This window comes from Musa acuminata, unplaced genomic scaffold, assembly GCF_036884655.1.
Source record: "Musa acuminata AAA Group cultivar baxijiao unplaced genomic scaffold, Cavendish_Baxijiao_AAA HiC_scaffold_1137, whole genome shotgun sequence".
Taxonomy (NCBI): domain Eukaryota; kingdom Viridiplantae; phylum Streptophyta; class Magnoliopsida; order Zingiberales; family Musaceae; genus Musa; species Musa acuminata.
Window position 1 is genome coordinate 1,612,143 of NW_027021349.1, and position 19,286 is coordinate 1,631,428.

The following is a 19,286-nucleotide window of genomic DNA, read 5'->3' on the forward strand; positions in this document are numbered from 1 at the left end:
CACTTGTAGATTATCAAGATATCTCTGTGGCTACTTTATTATTATTTGTACTTCACACTCTCTATTTTAGTATGTTTCAATCTTGTCACATGTTTTTTTTTGTCAGTTGTTACAAGTGATTGTATCCTAATTCACTGCTTAACACTATGCAGAAAATATAAGTGCATTTAATGTTGAAGACATATCTAATTCTTTATAGTTGAATTATTCTTTATTTCTTAGATTTGCAATCTTATTTTGTTCAGTTTGTTTGTGTTTTCTTAGACAGACATGAGAGGATTATTTCATCAATACATCATAGTGGGTTGAGAAAAATAGTAAGTAGATTTCTCAAATACTTGTAATAAATTCAAACAAATAACAATGCCAGATGGTTAATCATGATAAGATGAGAGCTGATTGATAATTAATCCAAAGATAATGAGGATAACTATTTAAACAACCCTTTAAGTTTTAAAAGTTTGGTAGGAGATCCAAATTCTATTGTAACTCATTTCCAATCCATTCATTCTTAGGAGTCACTTCAATGAAGTCCTCAACTTTGGTGGGATTACATTGTGTTTGTTGATCCCTTAATTTGCAAGAAATATAGTCACAGATGCAATCAAGTGTTAGAAAAAGCTACATCATGGAAGATAAATATGTGAACTGTATGATGGCTTTGATTACTTTACATTTACTAATTACACAAGGGATATTTCTTTTGTTTAAAGATGAACCCACCATTGGACATACAAGTATATTTTTTATTTTCATGATTACTTGGGTTATAATAAAAAAATCTTTACCATTGTAGGAAGGCTCATCTTTAAAATACTTTTTTATTTTATTTTACATTATAAAATTTTTAGTTAATGGACCATAATGCAATGACTGCAGTGTCATCTGAGTTACTAAGGTATACAATTTGAGAAGAGAATTGTTCCTCATGAGGCACAAATAACAGTGACAGTTCATTCACACTTTGAGAAGAGAATTGTTGACAGTGTCAGTCCAGATGTTTCATTCTCCACTTTAACAGTGAGCTTGTTGTTGTGTTGAAACCTTGTTAGGGGATGTGAAAAATCATAACAAGCATACCAAAGTGGCACATATTTTAGATTATCTTCTACAGTATCATCTGACAGCTTCAAGAACAATGTCCTGCTGCAGAAACAAGGACAAGAGGACCAATGAGATGGCATAGAAACTATCACCCTGCAAATCTCTCTCTCTCTCTCTCTCTCTCTATATATATATATATATATATTCATATATAAACACCCTGTGAGGATAGAAAAGTTTAAATGAACTATGTTACACATAGTAGAGAATACTTTTGCTCCTGTGAAGAAACATATTCAATAAATTTCAGAGATGAGTGAAAGAGCAATGGAGTGACAAATTACTATACTTCTGTCATCAGTTAACATTTACTTGGAAGATGGATAAATCTTCAAATGTTATTACAGAAGAGGCTTGAAGATTTCTGCATTGATGAGGGTGACAGATCTAATAGCTAATGTTTATGAGGGTTCATTAAACAGCTATGACAGACACCAGTTTAATGATAATAATCTGATCTCAGCCTATACATTTCTTCATGGCCACAGCAACACAGCAACTTATAATCTTTCTCCATCAGTGTATTTCCTCCAAAATAAAAGAAAAAAAGGGCAATTATTTCACCAAGCAATGCTGATATCACAGAACAAATCTCAAGGACCACCTTGAAGAAAAAGTCCAGTCTGTAGTTCTGGCATTAAGTCAAATAATCCTGTTTGGAGTTTCTGCCACAGGCATAGTACAAAATGCAGAAGAGTAACATATGTGAATCAGTACACTCTTCTCACCTTCCTAGGATGACTCCTGTAGATTTCCTTATGTAAACCAATTTAGAATGATTAGAACAGGAACTCTGTGGTCCCTCTCGTTCAAAGAGTTGGGGAGTCCCCAATCATTGCCAAGTTGGATTTGATGGCACAAGTTGAAGACTTTGCATCACTCTTCTCCTGTGATATATTCCTGCACACAACATTCTTCTTTTCTTTCTTTCTTTCTTACTTGTAAGACCATTCTTGTTTGCAGTTTATCTGGTGAAGCACCACCACACTATAACACACCCTCTTGAGTTATTTCAAGCATGCATAACCAAAAGATGACCATTAACAAGCAGCTAAAGGACTTTTGTTTCTTGACATGAAAGAAGTAATGATGTCTCAAAGAAACACCTCATGATGAGGAACCTCCTTCGATGCTATGCTATATTTGTTTCTCTAAACATCTCATCTCATGATCATGATGGGGAACCACCTTCAATGCCATGATATATTTGTTTTTCCTTCCAAAGATAATGTACCAAATATGGATTGTGGCATGATTAGTACCAAAACTAATTTTTCTTTATTCTTAGAAAATATATAATATGATTTTTCTAAAAATATCTAATTTTGTTTAATTTTCTTATTTATTATCTTTTTTCTTCTAATATTTTAAATAATTCTTATCTTGTTATCTTCATCTCACTACGAGGTCTCATCGACTCTGTGCTTACCTCTATTTTATCGTTTCCATATGATCATCTATATCTCATCGCAAAGGCCTCATTTTCCCCTATAATGTTTCGTTACTTTCACCTCGCTATGAGTTACTATCGCATCTAAGTGGCCAAGTGTGAAGATGAGAAAAGAAAAAAAGAAGAAGAGTCGAAGTGTAAAGAAAAAAAAATAAAAGAGAAGAAGACGGGACGAAAGCGATTGAACGTCACGATCGGACGAAAGCGACGGATGATAAGTGAGGATAAGGTGTATTTAAGATATTAGAGAAAAAAACCAAATAGTATTTAAAAAAAATCCAGAGATAATTTTTTAGAAAAATCATACAACATTTGTTTGATTCTTATGTAATGAGAGGTTTATGCAACGCCAGAGAAAGGAGATGGAAGTTTGGCTTTTAATATTCCTGCTCCTTTAGAGTAGTATACCCATCATGGGACCTTCGTTTGGGCGACAAAGCACAAGTGCATGATATGTCACCACAGACAGATACAAGAAGGCCAAGAACCGAGGCTTTCTCACGTCATGTCCTCACTCCTAGGATTCCCTCTGGTGACTTTCCAATTGCCGAGAGTTTGTTGTTTCCTTATGGAGATGGATGCTGCAGCTGATAGATTCTGATCTGGTCCCAACAGGTAAGGAAACAGGAAGTATCATAGGATCGCTTTGTTCTTGGTCAGATGTTTGTGTTGATTCCTTTGCAGATCTTTTGGGTCGAGCGAGTTCAAACCCAAATAGCCTCTTTGGCTGGGGAATCTCTGCGATATCCATGTTAGATTTTTTCTTCTTTGTTCTAGTTGGACATGCTTGTAACGTAATCTTTGATGGCATCACCATTTGGGGACTTGATTTCTGCGTCTTTCTTTTTTTGTGTTTGACCGGGTAGGGTTCATCTTCTTTTCCCTGGACAATTTCTAAGATCTTCTGATGTAATTTCCTACATTGATTGCGCTGGTTTTTAGCGGTGGCCACTGCAAGGGCTCGACTGTGTTGATTGAAGTTGTTTCTCTCTGTTGGAAAGATGAAACCATTCATCCTTTCTAAGTTTCCTGTTTCCTTCAAGCCTTGCATTACAGTCTTCAGTGGTTTGTGCTTCTTTTATGCAGGGAAGGTAGTCCTTCTCCTCGAGGATCGTAAAGCTTGACCTTTTCCTTCTTTCCCCCCTTTCTTGTGTTCGCTTGAAGTTTAGACTTGAAAGGTTGTGTGAATTCTTTTTGTCGGACTGGCTAAGAGGTAGGAAAGTAGCTGGTGTCTCTGGGCCGTAAAGAAAGCAGCAAGATGGGGCACCGAGCCTGATGATCCGATGGTATTCTAGGTTTCAGCAGGAAGAACTGGTAAATGAGCATGACAATGGCGACTCAGGGCGTTGGTGGAGGGCAGCAGTCACCGATCCAGAGCTTGGCCAGGCAAGGGTCCCTTTACAGCCTCACCCTCAATGAGGTCCAGAGCCACTTGGGTGAGCCCTTGCACAGCATGAACCTTGATGAGCTCCTCAGGAGTGTGATCCCGTGCGAGGATAATCAGTCTGCAGGCCCTGACGATGGCGGCGGCACTGGCGTAGGATGTCCAGGCATCCGGTGCGAGGGGAGTATCACCATGCCGCGTGCCCTGAGCAAGAAGACAGTCGACGAGGTGTGGAGGCACATCCAAACAGGGCAGAAGGAGAATAGTGATGGTGTTGCGGATTATGGAAGGCAGCCGACCCTAGGGGAAATGACTCTTGAGGACTTCTTGTCAAAAGCTGGGGTGGTCACGGAAGGATCTGATCAGAGTAGGAGCAATCGGATTGGCAATGTGGGTCTTGATCCAAGGACACAGTGGTTGCAGCAGTATCATCAGCATCAGCAGCAACAAGCTCAGCAGAGCAGAATGGGAGCTTTTGTGGGTCAACAGGTGCCACAACCTCTGGCTGTCGGCGTTGGAACCATGTTGGACTCGAGGTACCGTGATGGTGAAGGAGCCAGTTTGTCCCCACTTGATCCACAAACACCAAGGCGGAAGAGGGGGCCTTCGGAGGACACGACGAAGAAGACTGTCGAGAGGAAGCAGAAGAGAATGATCAAGAACCGTGAGTCAGCTGCCCGTTCACGAGCTAGGAAGCAGGCAAGACTATGGATGTTTTATCTTTGTTGATGCTAGTGTTGATTCATGGATCTTAGTTATACACATCTGGTTTTTCTATGAACAGGCTTACACGAATGAGCTGGAGAACAAGGTCTCCCGACTTGAAGAAGAAAATCAGAGGTTGAGACAGCAAAGGGTACCTTCTATATTTTTCCTTTAACTTCCTCTAATTGATGATAGATCAATGATTCAAGTTGGTGAGGATGGATGGATACAAAAACCCTATTCTTATCTCACTATTAATTATTTTATATTTAGTGGTCATTTGAATGAAATAAAATCTACATCTTTCTGATGCGGTTTTCATCAGAAGCATAATCTTCAATCACCTAAACTTAAATGGTACTTCAAAGTTTGGAAAATATATTATATAACTTAATCTGCTTTTTCTATTCCCAATTTTGATATTAGCAAATTTATGTTCATCATTGGAAAAATTATCTTGCAAGTAATATTACAACTTTATTTATTGCTCCATTTCTCTGCAGTAAGAAAAAGAGAGAAAAAAAAGTGGAGAAGTTGGATAATTGATGGTATAAAACAAGTTTTGACAAGTTCAGAATAGTTCCTATCTTGGATTGCTATGGACAGATTAAGGTAAGAAAGAAAGTCTGAAGAAAATTGAAAAGTAATATCTGCCTGGGCCAGAGATTTTAGTCAGACAATCTGTCTACGTCTGAGATCTCATAATATAAAGCACAAGGAGATTGTATTCAGGTCTTCTTAAACTGCCAGCCACATCTAGTAAGAGAGTAAAAAATGCTAAAGAAAGAGTAAAAGGAGGCAAGCTAGTCCCTCAAACCTTTTGACCTTCAAATATATTTCTGAATCAGTTTGAATCTGACTACCTTCTAAAAAGTGCCTTCGATGCACCTGTTTATGACTGATGTGAGAAAATTTTAGTAAGCTGTCGTAAACCATTACTGGACTGGATTAAAGATTAATGAATGGATATCTTGACGTTTTGCATCATAGATAATGCTTAATGTTTTTGGGTCCAACAGCAGAGAAAACTCTTGTTTTGGTCAATTTATAAGGTAATAAATGGTGAATATTTTTAAGTTTGACAGCAAGTTTATGCATTTTCTAGCTTGCAAAATTTACAGAAATTTCACAAGTCGCCAAACTTATAAATAACTTGGTGTGTCAAAGATCATAGCTAAAAGGGTTGTAATAGACTAGATAGTAGGATATTTTAAATTACAACTTCCAGTATTGTTACTATTTTCATGGTCGTTGTTGTTACTTCTATTGTTGTTGTTATCGTCTTTCTTCATTTTGTAAATTCAAAATCAACATTGGTTCCCATTGCAAGAAGAGATTGTGTTGGATCATATAGTTTTTATGGTAGACTATGAAAGTTGAAAGAAACTTTTAATTGTTGAAAATGTTAAAAATAGTAAGTGCTTCTGATGCAACTGGTGGAAAAACATGCTTCAGACCTTTGGTTGAAATGGTGAAAGCAAGTTCATTTTACTGAAACATTAGTGTAGAAACAATTAAAAGGACTTTTCTTACTTCACTTAATATTCTGTTAGTTATCATCTTATGTTTCAGATAGTATACTCATCTGAATCTGATAATTCTCGTTATGTATCAAATACTTTAAGTGTGTGATCTTTCACATAGTTATTAATTAATTGGATACGTACTGGGTGCTTGAAGATATCTTGCGAAGACTTCTTGTGAGAACTTCTTTTTCTAATTCTTGTGAGGACTTAGTAGTATTTTCTCCACTGTTGATACTCAATAATTGACGAGATGGGCATATGGTTTAGATATGTTGTTATTGTTGTCACTTGAATTGAATATTCATTTATGATATAAATTTACGGTTTTCTCCACTGTTGATACTCAATAAAATTACGATGATGGTTTCATCTTCTTTCATACTTGTTTTTTTTAAAATTTTCATTACCTGGTTGGAGCATTATATTAAATAACACTAAGATCTGTCCTATGCAGCAGATTTTGTGCTTGTAGCTGCTAAAATGCATATGGTAGACTTCTGCTGGAATGTTTATGTATTTTCCTTTTGGTCTGAATTGTTAAGAGGAGTGGAGCCAACATTTAGCTTCTGGACTTATATATAGATATTAGAATCTAGAAAATATAGGTTTCGAACTTGATTCTGCTTTTCAATCATCAAGGGATTCCTTCTGAACTCATCAATCTCGTTCACTTCTGGTGTATCCATGATCGAGAAATTGCCATGAAGCTACAATTATGTGTTAAAGGTTCTTCCAGTTAAGCGTTCAATTCCAGATGGCCTGGGCTTCCCACGGAAGAGTTTTTGCTGGATTGTTCTTCACATGCTGTAGTTTTTATGGCCTTTTTCTTTCCTTCCTTTCAGGACCATTATCCCTGAACTTCCAAGACTTGATGCTAATTTACTGTTAATGAAGAAAGTTCAATATTATTTATCTGATTTCGAGGCTTATCTGTTGATCCAATTTGCTGAATCTGTCATCTGAAACTTAAAAAACCATAGTTGATGGGAAAATGGTTGCCCCAAGTCTCTCTTGCCCATTGTTTAAGATCATAACTTTTGTGATATTTATGTTGAACTTCAAATATATGTGGGCCTTGGTAACTTAATAAGCCTTTAGTCGTTTGATCTTGGATTAGGTTCAATTTGACCAAAGGTTCTTAATTTCATTCCGTATCGACGTTTCAAGCTTTGCTCGATATGGTACGGTTCGAGTGTACCGATCGGTACGTCAGGGTGTCCCGCTCGGTGTGTGTATATATATATATATATATATATATATATATATATAATAATAATAATAATAATAATAATAATAATAAGAAAAAGGAGGCGTATGCTACCTCGGCGACGTCACCTCCTTTTCTTCTCCTCATTTGCGGTGTTCAGCGAAGACGGTGAAGGCCATAGACGTCTCTGAAGAACGCGGAAGAAGAAGCCGAGATGTCGCCTCTCTGTTACCTTATAGATCAGGATCGTTGAGGGAGGGCGACGTTGGATTGGGAAGTGTCGAGGTTCTCCCGATTATCCCTCTTCTTCGAACACCTTCTCCCTCTTCTCCCTCGACGCTTCTTTTTCGCTCACTACAACCAAGCTGATACCGCCCATAACGAGCGGTCCATGTACTGGTCTACTGGCGGGCCGGTATGTACCACTGGATACAGGCACTATCATTTGAAATTAATATCCTTGATTTGATCTATATGAGATTCATGTTTGATAATCCGTTGACTTGATACTATCTTTCGGATGGAAGACTTGGTTGAGGAGAGAACTATCGCAGAAAGTGTAGGAAAATCTAGGGCCGACATCACATGTGCAGCAGAAGAACATAAAAACAACAATCTTAGATTTCCCAAAAAGGTATTCATCGTCGTGCGAAGATTGGTACGCAAAAACCTGCGAAACTAAAAGTCACGTATGAGATAGATGTGTTACCTAGGGAGATTGTATATCCTTGAATTCCTGCAGATCTATAGGAGAGGATGAAGGAGATCAAGTGTTCTCCTCTCTAGCGGTGATCCATATGGTAGGGGCTGCGTAGATGCTCCTCGAGTCGCTACTCAAATCTCCACACTTGTTGTCTAAGGAGAAGGGAAGAGGAGAATAGGAGGTGGCAACCAAAAAGGCCTAGCCTATGGCCCTTTAGTTCTCTCCTATTTATAGAGGTCCCTTGTCAACTTAACCCTAATGAATTCTACTCTATTGGGTATTGGATCTCTATCCAATTACCTAAGGCTCTTATATTAGTGGGTCTCTACCTAATAATCTCTTATTAGCTCATATTGGATCTTATCTATAAGATCCAATAATTCATGGGCTTAATGAATATCCAATAAGATAGGGGCTTCGGTGGATATCTCATATCTGAACCCGTACTCGTCGTAACACCTACCATATGTGTGTGACCCTCTAGGTCCAATATCGAGCTGTCCGTGAGTCATACATATCAGAACTCCTTTTGGCTCAGTGAATTATCATCTTCATAATAATTCACTTGACTCATCAACTACGAACGTACTATGTACCTATAGTCCCTTATCCATCTAATATCCCAAAGACTATATACTAGGCATGGTGCTGTTAGGCCCATACGATTTCTCTTCGAGTCTTGTTCTAATCAGATTCTCCTATAAAACTCTTCCTTTCTTAATTCGAATGACCTTGGCTAAGGATTTGTGTGAGTAAGAACATATGAGATATTCCTCTCATGATACTGAGAGCGAATGATTCTCTATCCACACTCAATAACCCTCGTAATATTCATTGTCACTCCCGATGACCAGTTGTACTAGAACTGGAACTATCAAACCTATAAGTCTGGTATCAAAGAGTGGAGTACTCATACAGGACATCCTTGATGTCTTAAGTCTAAGAACCAGGTACACCACTGAGACGATGGAATCGCTGTTTGACAATGAGGTATCATCAACCATTCAACATTCCGTGAGCGGATCAATCAGTGAACTCATTCTCCAATGAGCACCTGCATTGTAGCCCTAGTGTCCCCATACGAACAGCTATGAGACCAACTGTTTCCATCATATGGACAGGCATACAGCACACCAGTATATTCGGTTATCTCGATGTCCCTCTCAAATAACCTATGACCAAGATTATTTAGGGTCTGTGTTTAAAGGTGAATCGGTCTTATTATCGTGATCTGATCACGATCCGATTCCCATTGCATAGATCTATGAACATCACAATATATTAAAGCATCAAATAATATAAAGTGAAAAATACTATAATAATAATAAGCAAAAAGACTGCGTGTCATGTCATACATGCCATCACGCACGTGATTGGCTTGTAGGGCACCTATGACTAGTAGAAAGACCAAGCGTAAAACCGAAAGAAAACAACTTATATTGCTTGTAAAGCTAAAAGTGCTAGCTACAAGACTTAAAACAATAGAATTAAAAGTGCATAACCAGACCAATAGGTGCATAGAGTGCAGGTTGTCTTTGGACAGCTCTTGGCTGCTCTCGACAGTTTATGGAATGTTGCCAGTTTCAACCTCCTCCTCTCTTGCTGCTGCAACCTCCTTCGGAGGTTTAGACAACGAGCATTGGGGACTTCTCACAACAATTGGATAAAGCTTTAATGCAAGGTTTTGGTTACTAGAACACGAGGAAGAAGGCTGCGATTGGAAGGATGGGCTATACCTCACAGAATTCCTCCTTTCTCTCTTCTCCTCTCTTTTCTTCTCTCTTTTGAGGTTGGAATAGCTAGGGCTAGTTGGGCTTTTGCTCGAGACTTCTTTTGATTGCCTTTAGATGGGAGCACACCCCTTGTTTTATAGGGTGAGGGATACGTAAAGTCCTTAGGGTTTAATGACTTTCCTTGTAGGACAATTTCTCGACAACGATCTTTGTTATTGTCATCGTTGCCAAAAGATCTAGAAACCAAGCTCTGATATCAGTTTGTTAGAGCTGGTCCTAGGAAATTTACCAAAGGGTAATTTGACAACCCAATAAAGATAATAAAGCAGAAAAATAAAAGAGACAAGGACACCAGATTTACGTCGTTCGGTCAATTGACCTACGTCCACGGACGGAGGAGGAGCAAAACTTTACTATAAAAGGGATAATTACAAATGTCTTAGGAAAAAGTTCCTAGGCCATAAAACACCTGAAACTACTAAACAAGAAAAACCCAAACTATAAGCCCAAACTATTTTAACTAAGTATGGACTTAACAGAAATTAAACCCAAAGCAAACAATTAGATTTTTCTTGTGGTGCTTCTGGCTTCAAAGCCTAGACTCTTATTTATAGTTGCAATAGGAGATAACAAGTTTGATTTTCCCGATGTGGGACTACGTGGGACTTGCCAAACTAACAAAGGATGTTTGGTAAGGAATTATACAAGGAAAAAAAGACCCTCTTTCGACAAGCAGCTAGTAACCTGTGGTATGAAGAGGAAGTGATTTTAGGGTACAGATTCTAAGCTTGAATGCTGTAGTAGTATTTTTGTCAATTAATCTGCAAAAAACTATTCACGCGTGAGGAGATTAAGGTCAAGGTTGAAGGTTTCCAAGCTTTAGCAAATATGACCATGTGTAAGGATGCATAATTAAGGTAGCAATTGTAATCTTTGCATGATCTTCCACTAAAGTTAAGGTGGTCCTGATTTCTGACATAAATGATAAGAATGCTCATACTGGTAGAGTTAACCATTGTGTAAACATGCATCAATGTAAAGAATTCTTTTGTTGCATCTGTGCGGAATTTATATTGCTGGGGAACTTCCATTGAGCAAAGTGCCTAAATATTGGCGCTCACCAGTTCAGATATGTGTTGCTGACTTCTTTCAAAATTTATTAGTAAACTTGGCCAGGTGATATTTTACAGAAGTTGCTGCACTCATTGTGGCACAAATAATGATTGATATGTATTCCATTATAGATTTGATACCAAGTGAAAAGAGCCTTTTTTCATCAAACTTCTTTGATTTATATCTGTGCATCGGCACGAAGTTAATGTTTATTTGCTTATCCGCAGGAGTTGGAAGCTATGATACACTATATTCCCCAGCCCGAACCAAAGCATCAACTCCGTCGAACGAGTTCAGCCGCTTTCTGATCCGACGAGAGATCTGGATGGGTTGGTCTATTAAGTTATGCATTAGGAACATATGTTTGCATGTTGATTCAGCTCCAGGATTCATTCACAATAGAGTGGGAGCTGAACGGTCTGCTGCTTGTGTTCCAAGGTTGTATCTGGCCTTCTTTGGTTTGTCTAAGTGAATGATTTTGAACATAAAGAACTCGATGAGTATTGTGATATAAGATATTCCACTTCTCATGTGCCTTTACCTGTTCGTTGCTGAGATCCAATGACAAATGAAGTGTTGTTTCTTCTTCACTTGTTTGATCTGAAGATTGACTTCATTAGAACTGCAAGCATGCAGGCAAATTGTAGTTCATCACAATTTATGTTGCACTTTCAATTGCTTTGTTCAAGAGCACTTGTGACTTAATGTTGAAATCTATATTAGCAGATTCAGTAATGTTGTATGAAACATAGAACAGATAGAACGAATACAAAAAGCCTATTCAGATTTATCAACGAGAGGATTCCAATATTACAAGACTCGTCTTCCGCCTCAAGAAAGATTATGCGATAAGATGGATTTGGATGGGAACGAGTTGGACGAACCCAGTGAGTCGGCTCGGCATCGTTGATTGGTTTACGACTTAGTTTCCAACCACAGCCAACGGTCTGATCTGACAGGAATGAACGGCACAGATCATCACGTCACCAATATAACCCTAACCCTAGTCCCCCTCCCCGTCTATAAATTGACATCTGTTACGGCATCTCGCGTTCATCCCCGCTCCTCCCAAATCTCTCTCTCTCTCTCTGTCTCTCTCTCTCATGACGTCTGTTACGGCCTCTCGCGTTCATCTCTGCTCCTCCCAAATCTCTCCCTCTCTCTCTCTCTCTCTTTCGTTTTGCTATCGGTTTTTGTTTGGTTTGACGGGCAAATGAGGAGTGCTTTGATTTAATGGGTAATTTGCGTCTGAAGCATTGATTATGAAGTTACCTATCATATCACCTTGGAGATCTGATGCCCAAGAACTGCAAGTTTTCTCCTCTCTCTCTCTCTCTCTCTTTTACTATCGGTTTTTGTTTGGTTTGACGGGCAAATGAGGAGTGCTTTGATTTTAATGGGTAATTTGCGTCTGAAGCATTGATTATGAAGTTACCTATCATATCACCTTGGAGATCTGATGCCCAAGAACTGCAAGTTTTCTCCTCTCTCTCTCTCTCTCTCGCTCGCTCTCTCTTTGTTTTACTATCGGTTTTTGTTTGGTTTGACTGGCAAATGAGGAGTGCTTTGATTTAATGGGTAATTTGCGTCTGAAGCATTGATTATGAAGTTACCTATCATATCACCTTGGAGATCTGATGCCCAAGAACTGCAAGTGTTCTCCCCTTATTTTTCCCCAATTTGTTATGATTTTGTGGATTCGTCTTTGATTTGGTCGTTAAATCCATAGTGTTTTTGGTACAGTGGATGGATGGTGATAAGGATAAGACGAAAATGATGATCGATGATTGTTTTCCCTATTGGTTTGATTGCCGATATGATGGTTCCCATTGCATGAACTCCATCTGATCTCTCTCTGCTCCTTATCATCTATTTTTTCTCTTTTGAAACTTCGAACTTGCTTAAAATTGTGGTCTTATTTTTTATTATAATATATATATATATATATATATATATATATATATATATATTAGTTTTTATAACAAAAAATTCTTTTTGTTTTGATGAATAAATTTATGCGGTGTTAAGAATTCAATGATGATGGGTTTCTCAGCACATTAGGCGGATAGGTGGATACTTATCCGTGTTTGATGGTGTATCGCTGTATTGCTTTAAACATGTTCTCTATGTGTTACAGGTATCATTTTTTTGAGTTAGTGTAAAAAATACGGTAGTATTTTTAGATTAAATGCTAAAGTGTCATAGTTATATCAATGAGATAATTTATTATTATCTGTCTGATATTATGGATAGGGTTCTCCAGTAACAGATCCATGTTGGATCAATTTCACTCCCTAAAAATTAAAATTTATTTAAAATTGTTTATATCTTTCTCTACCTCTCATCCTTAGTATTAATGATCCATATGTACTTCACTTTGCACAAAAAATAAAGATTTTATAATCTAGAAATCCTACTATTATTGAATTTTTTTATTTGGTTGAGCAATATATGGGTTGAGGTAAGTGATGAAACAAGCACTTTTACCGCAATAATTTGTCAAATTATTCTATGATAAAAAAACAAAATTATCCATTAATTATGCTAATATTATGTATCCCCTTTAAGTATGCCATTAATTATCTTGTGAAATGAAAATTTATTATTATCTTTATATATTTTTAATAAAAATAATATTATAGATTATCTTATATGACTTGACTTAGCATATTGATATATGAGTCCCCCTATAAAAGAGACTCATATGGTTTCATTTAATTTAGTATTGTCCAATTAATCAGATTAGATTGAATCTTTAACTGAATCTTGCTTGGACAATCAAAATACGTTACATTGAGATATTTTAATATATTGTCATTTCAATACTGTTGTCATTGATATATAGTCATTGATTGTTTTATTTGGCTTAACTTAGCATATTGATATATAGTGAAATTTCTAAGAGGAGTTTTTTTTGAAGATCGGGCGATACTATCGCTTAGTCTAGTGGTACCATCACTTAACACAATCTCGAATATGCTTAGGTGGTACCATTGTCAAACTTTGCTATAGGACATTAAATGGGTCAAATAATAAGTCCAATTGGCTTCTAATTGAGTTGACATTATTTCATTCTGACTCAATTAGATTTAAATTAACTTGATCTAAATAAATTATTATAAGCATGAATCCTATGTTGTTCGGTATGTTATTGATTTATTCAGTGCTTCGTTTGATCCTTCGGTGTATCTTTCTCTCCTTTAGTATATTGCACAATCGACATGTTGTCTTCTCGTAATATCTGATCTCCTTGGTGTAATGTCTAATCTTCTTGGTCCTTGGTCCGATGTTCGAACTCATGGCACAAAGCCTTCTATCGACACATCGATGGGGATCCTTCGGTCTGACATCTAATCTTCTGATATGTTCATTCGGGTCAACTGATTACTCTTATTTTAATCAATTTGTCTCTTCTTGATCGAAGCTAGTGCTGCTTCATTCAAAATACAGATTATATCACAATCTCATCAATTGATTTTATCATTAAAATTTAAGATTCAATAATCTCTCTATTTTTGATAATGATAACTAATTGATAGAGTTTAACTAAACTCCCCCTATCAATATTACATGTGTCATTCTAAATCATAAATATTTTAAATCATGATAGTATTAAAATATCAAATTACATTATATTCTACCATATATGATCATAAATTCTCATTTGTATGCATTAATATAATATTATGAGTATTTTATGTATAATTTCATATCCTCACATGAAAAATGTCAAGAAAAATTAATTGGGTGCTATGAACAAATTTTAAATTATGAATATCGAAAAATCAAGAGAAAAATTATGATTCTTTTTGGATGACTCAAATTGTAAAAAGAGGAATCATAGTAAATGAATTTGATTCATAAAAAATCTCGTGTTATAATTCCAAGGATTCATAAAAAAATCATGATTCATTTAAATAATTTTTTTTAGTAAATAGTAAAAAAAATTGTAGGAGAACAAAATATGAAAAATCTTGATTTATAATAAATCTCAATTTATAAATATCAAGTGAAAGTATCAAGATTAGTTTAGATGAATCTCTTCTTTAACAAAAAGGAATATAGGAGAATAAAAGATCTAGTTCATCTATAAAAAAAATCTCAAGTTATTAAGATTCATAAAAAAAACCCTCTTAAATAATAAGAAGAATGATACGAGAATACATAATAAGAGATCTTGATTCACAAAAGAATTCAAGTTATAATTCTTAAGAATCAAGAGAAAAATCATCATTCATTTAGATAAATCAAATAGCGAAAAGAAGAATCATAGTAAACAATATTGATTTATAAAAATCTCAAGTTATAATTATCAAGGAATCGAGATCATAATTTGGATAAAAATTTATTCAAATTTAAATCATCAAAATCATGTTTATAGTTCAAGAGATTAAAAATAAATAAATAACATAAATTGATCCATTAATCTTTTTTTGAAAAATTTGATAAGATAGAAAAATTTTCAAGAAAAATGTATTCCTTTTTTATTTCATACAAACATGATTTTATCTTTTATGCCAAATAAAAACATGCATTATCGTTTAAAACCGAAAGAGCAAGATTTATCATAAAAATTATCAAGATCAAAACTGTAACACATAATTTCAAAACATATGATTTTAAATCATCATTGCTTCAAATCCTTATACATAATATAAAATCATCAAGCATGATATCAAACCTTTTAATATTTTTATTACATCATTAAAACATCATGATTTTATTAACCATAAAGCATTTTCAATCAAAATTATTTTGTTTGTTGTAGTAATATATATTTTTTAAATGAATCTAACTTTTCATGCTTATTGCTAGGAGTTAACATGCAATTGTTATTCTCATTTTTTTCAAAATCTCTAGAAAGAGAAGCATGAATTTTTTGTATATTTTTTATTTCTTATTAACTAATTTAAAATCATCAAACAACTCAAGTAATAAGTCATTAATAAATGTATATTTACTATGTCCTATATTTGTGATATCAATAATAAGTTCATGTAAATTAGTTATAGTGGTCTAGAAGTACTTAATTGACTTTTGAATTTGAAGCTATTCTTTATATTTTTTTAATTGATATGTATCATAAAATTTATTTTTAATAAATTTTATTTTTGATATTTTTATAATTTTTTAATTTAAATTTGAGAAATTAATTGTATACTAATATGTCAGTCTCCTGGGCCAAAGCCACATATCATTATTTAAAGTTGAAAAATGAGTTATATCATGTAAGTTATTAAGATTAATAGTCTAAACATTTTCGCTTTCTAAAGCAATAAAGGATTTATTTCTATTTGATATGTCCAATAATGCAAGTTTAAGAATTTAAATTTAACTTTATATTCTTTTATCATGAGTTGAAACACCTCTTATATTGTTATTTTGAATACTCTTTTATTAACTCTTTAAATGCTATAGCTTAGCTTCCAATTTGGGTATTATTAGGTTATATTGTTGTTGGCTCTTGATATTTAGTTACTAGTTTTTTCTTTTCTTTTTGGAGTTGTTATTCTTATTCATATAATCACCTGAAAAGCAATGATGATGGAAATATTTGGGAATTCGCTCGATGTAAAACCCAACTCTCTTTATCTTCCTATTGGGTGTTTCGCTTTTCTCACAACACCTTTCTCGATCAGGAGGTTATAATTTTCCTTACAGATAGAGAGACAAAAACGAAGATGAATTCTCAATCAGCTCCATTTCGTACAACACGAGAAGCATAAAAGAATTAGAAGAACTAAATCTCAAACACCTATGTATCTTCTACTGTCGTGTCATCGGAGAGGAAGCCGACGGCTACTCCATGAGATCTTGTAATGGCTCGACTCCTGAAGGCAAGTCGGTGAACAGATCGAGTATTCGGGAGAAACTTGTCGATTTCACGGAGCGGAAGCTGAATGATCTCGTTTTCATGGTGGAAAAGATGTCGGAGGAGCCGCGAACGATGAGATAGACCAGACCTTGAACTACAATGAACAGACATGCCTTCACCAACTCCTTGCTCGAGTCTTCGAAGACCATCATCATCGTTCACTTCACTTGCCTGAACTGATCCGAGGAGTCGTTAATTGATATGAGAGAATGATCAAGAAGAGGTGCTTGCTGGCATATATATATATATACATACTTGAAATCAATCCAAAGAAGCTTCCTTCTTCCCGAGCAGCTCCTTTTGCGCATAGTTGAAATGGTCAAATAGTCTCATGAGCTAAACGAACGAGAGTCACACATAATTCTTTTAAGACAAAGTCAAAAACTCATTTGCTTTCATTGAACCCTTCCACGTTTTCTATGATTAGAAAACATCAGATGCAAACATAGATATGAGATTCCTGGTGCCTCTACAACATAATGAATAATTAAGCTCAATAAACAGCAGTCTCTGCTTAAGACTATTACGAATCTTGCTGTTGTTGGACGTGAAAGTGATGTGTAGGTGCTCCGTTCTCAACTCACAGGTTTCAGTACGAGTTGGTAGACAAAAATGGTAAACTGTTCATCTTGTTGTATTACTCGAGAACAATTTGTGTTGATTATAGAAGCCTAAGCCTAAGATAAATCACCAATGAAGATGATAGAGTTTATGGTCACATTTTACCCCCGTCAAATTCCTCGTGTTCCGTAGTCTGAATGATGTCATGATCCTTTGTGCATGGTTGAAAGGATCAGAGTCGTCTCAAAAACCGAGTGATAATGACACATGATCTTATTATTTTTATTTTTTAAGCCCAATGAAAAGTCAAAGTTCAGTTCCGATTCTTTGAACAGTCACACATTGTAGAAAATTAATAGAAGCATTAGCTCTTGTGCATGCATGCTTGCATGCATGCATGCATTTGGAAACGAAGGTTGTGGAGACAGTAAGATGTTACGTATTAATGTACATGCATACTTAAGATGTTACGTATTAATGTACATGTAGGGTACTAGTGGAACTAGGAGTAAGATATTATAATTATGCTATCAATAATAATTTTCCTAAGAACTTATCAATTTTACCATAATTTTTAATAAATTCAAGATAAAATAAAAATTATTGTTATTTGAAACTTCAGATTATAATATTTATTTTATCCAAAAATCAATATTAGATAATATTAAGAATAGACTTTTTTTGCGACGATAAGCGTCATTCTTCAATCTTATGATGTTCTTGGCTTCTTGATACCAAAGAGGAAGCCTCCAACATTCTTCAATCTTATGAACACTGCTCGTGGAATCAATGACGTGGCTAAGTCATGCATGGAGTCGCCTAAGTCTACGAAACCTTTAGCAAGTTGATCAAGATCTTGAGACGGTGGAGTTGATGGAATTTGTGGAAGACCCTTTTATGATAAGAGGATAAAAAATGACACATAAAAATGACACAAATTTATAGCATAGAAAACTTGTATTTCAAGAAACAAGAGTTGCTTTCTTGAACATCTCAAACTTACTAGCTTACATGTCTTAAAATATTAAAAAAAAAAATTTAGCTTGTATATTATAAATTTGCTATCGTACTACCATGTATATCTATGATGATAGCAAACTTGCATGATGATAAAAATAGATATTATATTTTTCATGCAATAAGTTGAACTTGTATATCACAAACACTTAATTGTAGTACTTCTCTTTTTTGTTAATGACAAAGGGGGAGAAGTATGTTGATTATATGTCATGATTTTATCATGACATGTTGCTTGGATTTTTGAATCCAAGAGTTTCTATCAATATGGTATATTGATAGAAGGAGTTTGTTTAAACTCCGGGAGTTAAGGTTAACTCCATCGTCGATTGGTTGTCATCATCAAAAAGGGAAAGATTGTTGAATCTCAGATTTTGATGATAAAATCAATCAATATGTATTTATGTTTTAATCTATGTTTTGAGTGACGCGGGATGCTTCGATCAGGATGAGACAATTAAAGTAGGAAAATCATGTTGGGCCGGAAGAACATGTCAGAAGATTGGACGTCAGGTCGGTGGATCAGTCAACATATCGACAGAAGGCTTCAGGCCGTGGATTCGGGCATCGGGCCAAGAAGAGCGGAGATTGTGCCAAGGATATTGGAGTTGCGGAGTCAATTGGCTGATTGGGCAATAGGCCACAAGAGAGGACGATGCGCCGAAGAATCGGACGAAGCGTCGAGGGACCAATGACATGCCGGACAACTTGATTAGATGCTTAGGATTAATTGTCTAGATCGAAGTATGTTTTACATGTGCAGGATTAACTACGATAGCTTGAAGACATAAAGTAAGTTTATCGGAGTCAAGTTCGATGGGTGTTCGAGAGTCTGCCGGAAGTCTGAAGAATCATCGGAAGTGTTGCCGGAACCAACCAAGAAAGAATTGGAGACTTGCTAAAGTTTT

The 19,286-nt window shown here is 35.6% G+C and overlaps 1 protein-coding gene and 4 non-coding genes across 8 annotated transcripts; all 5 read left to right on the forward strand.

Annotated features, from left to right (window-relative positions):
• The first annotated feature begins 2,947 nt into the window (after positions 1-2,947).
• On the forward strand, positions 2,948-11,471 carry LOC135583644 (ABSCISIC ACID-INSENSITIVE 5-like protein 3). 4 transcript variants are annotated; one of them, XM_065178762.1, is made up of 4 exons: positions 2,948-3,169; positions 3,641-4,637; positions 4,723-4,794; positions 11,153-11,471. In XM_065178762.1, the coding sequence occupies exons 2-4, from the start codon at positions 3,873-3,875 to the stop codon at positions 11,231-11,233; spliced, it is 918 nt and encodes a 305-aa protein (XP_065034834.1). In that variant the 5' UTR covers positions 2,948-3,169; positions 3,641-3,872; the 3' UTR covers positions 11,234-11,471. The 4 variants fall into 4 exon arrangements, with proteins under 4 accessions (XP_065034834.1, XP_065034833.1, XP_065034835.1 ...); XM_065178761.1 differs by having other exon boundaries at positions 3,850-4,637; XM_065178763.1 differs by having other exon boundaries at positions 2,949-3,169; positions 4,723-4,778.
• Positions 11,472-12,129: 658 nt separating this feature from the next.
• LOC135671088 (small nucleolar RNA Z101) lies at positions 12,130-12,230 on the forward strand. The gene has a single exon (XR_010512632.1). It is a non-coding gene; the product is annotated as a small nucleolar RNA Z101 (small nucleolar RNA).
• A 61-nt stretch (positions 12,231-12,291) lies between these two features.
• Positions 12,292-12,393, forward strand: LOC135671089 (small nucleolar RNA Z101). The gene has a single exon (XR_010512633.1). It is a non-coding gene; the product is annotated as a small nucleolar RNA Z101 (small nucleolar RNA).
• Positions 12,394-12,470: 77 nt separating this feature from the next.
• On the forward strand, positions 12,471-12,571 carry LOC135671090 (small nucleolar RNA Z101). The gene has a single exon (XR_010512634.1). It is a non-coding gene; the product is annotated as a small nucleolar RNA Z101 (small nucleolar RNA).
• A 122-nt stretch (positions 12,572-12,693) lies between these two features.
• On the forward strand, positions 12,694-12,778 carry LOC135671091 (small nucleolar RNA Z102/R77). Its single transcript, XR_010512635.1, has one exon. It is a non-coding gene; the product is annotated as a small nucleolar RNA Z102/R77 (small nucleolar RNA).
• The last annotated feature ends 6,508 nt before the right edge of the window (positions 12,779-19,286 follow it).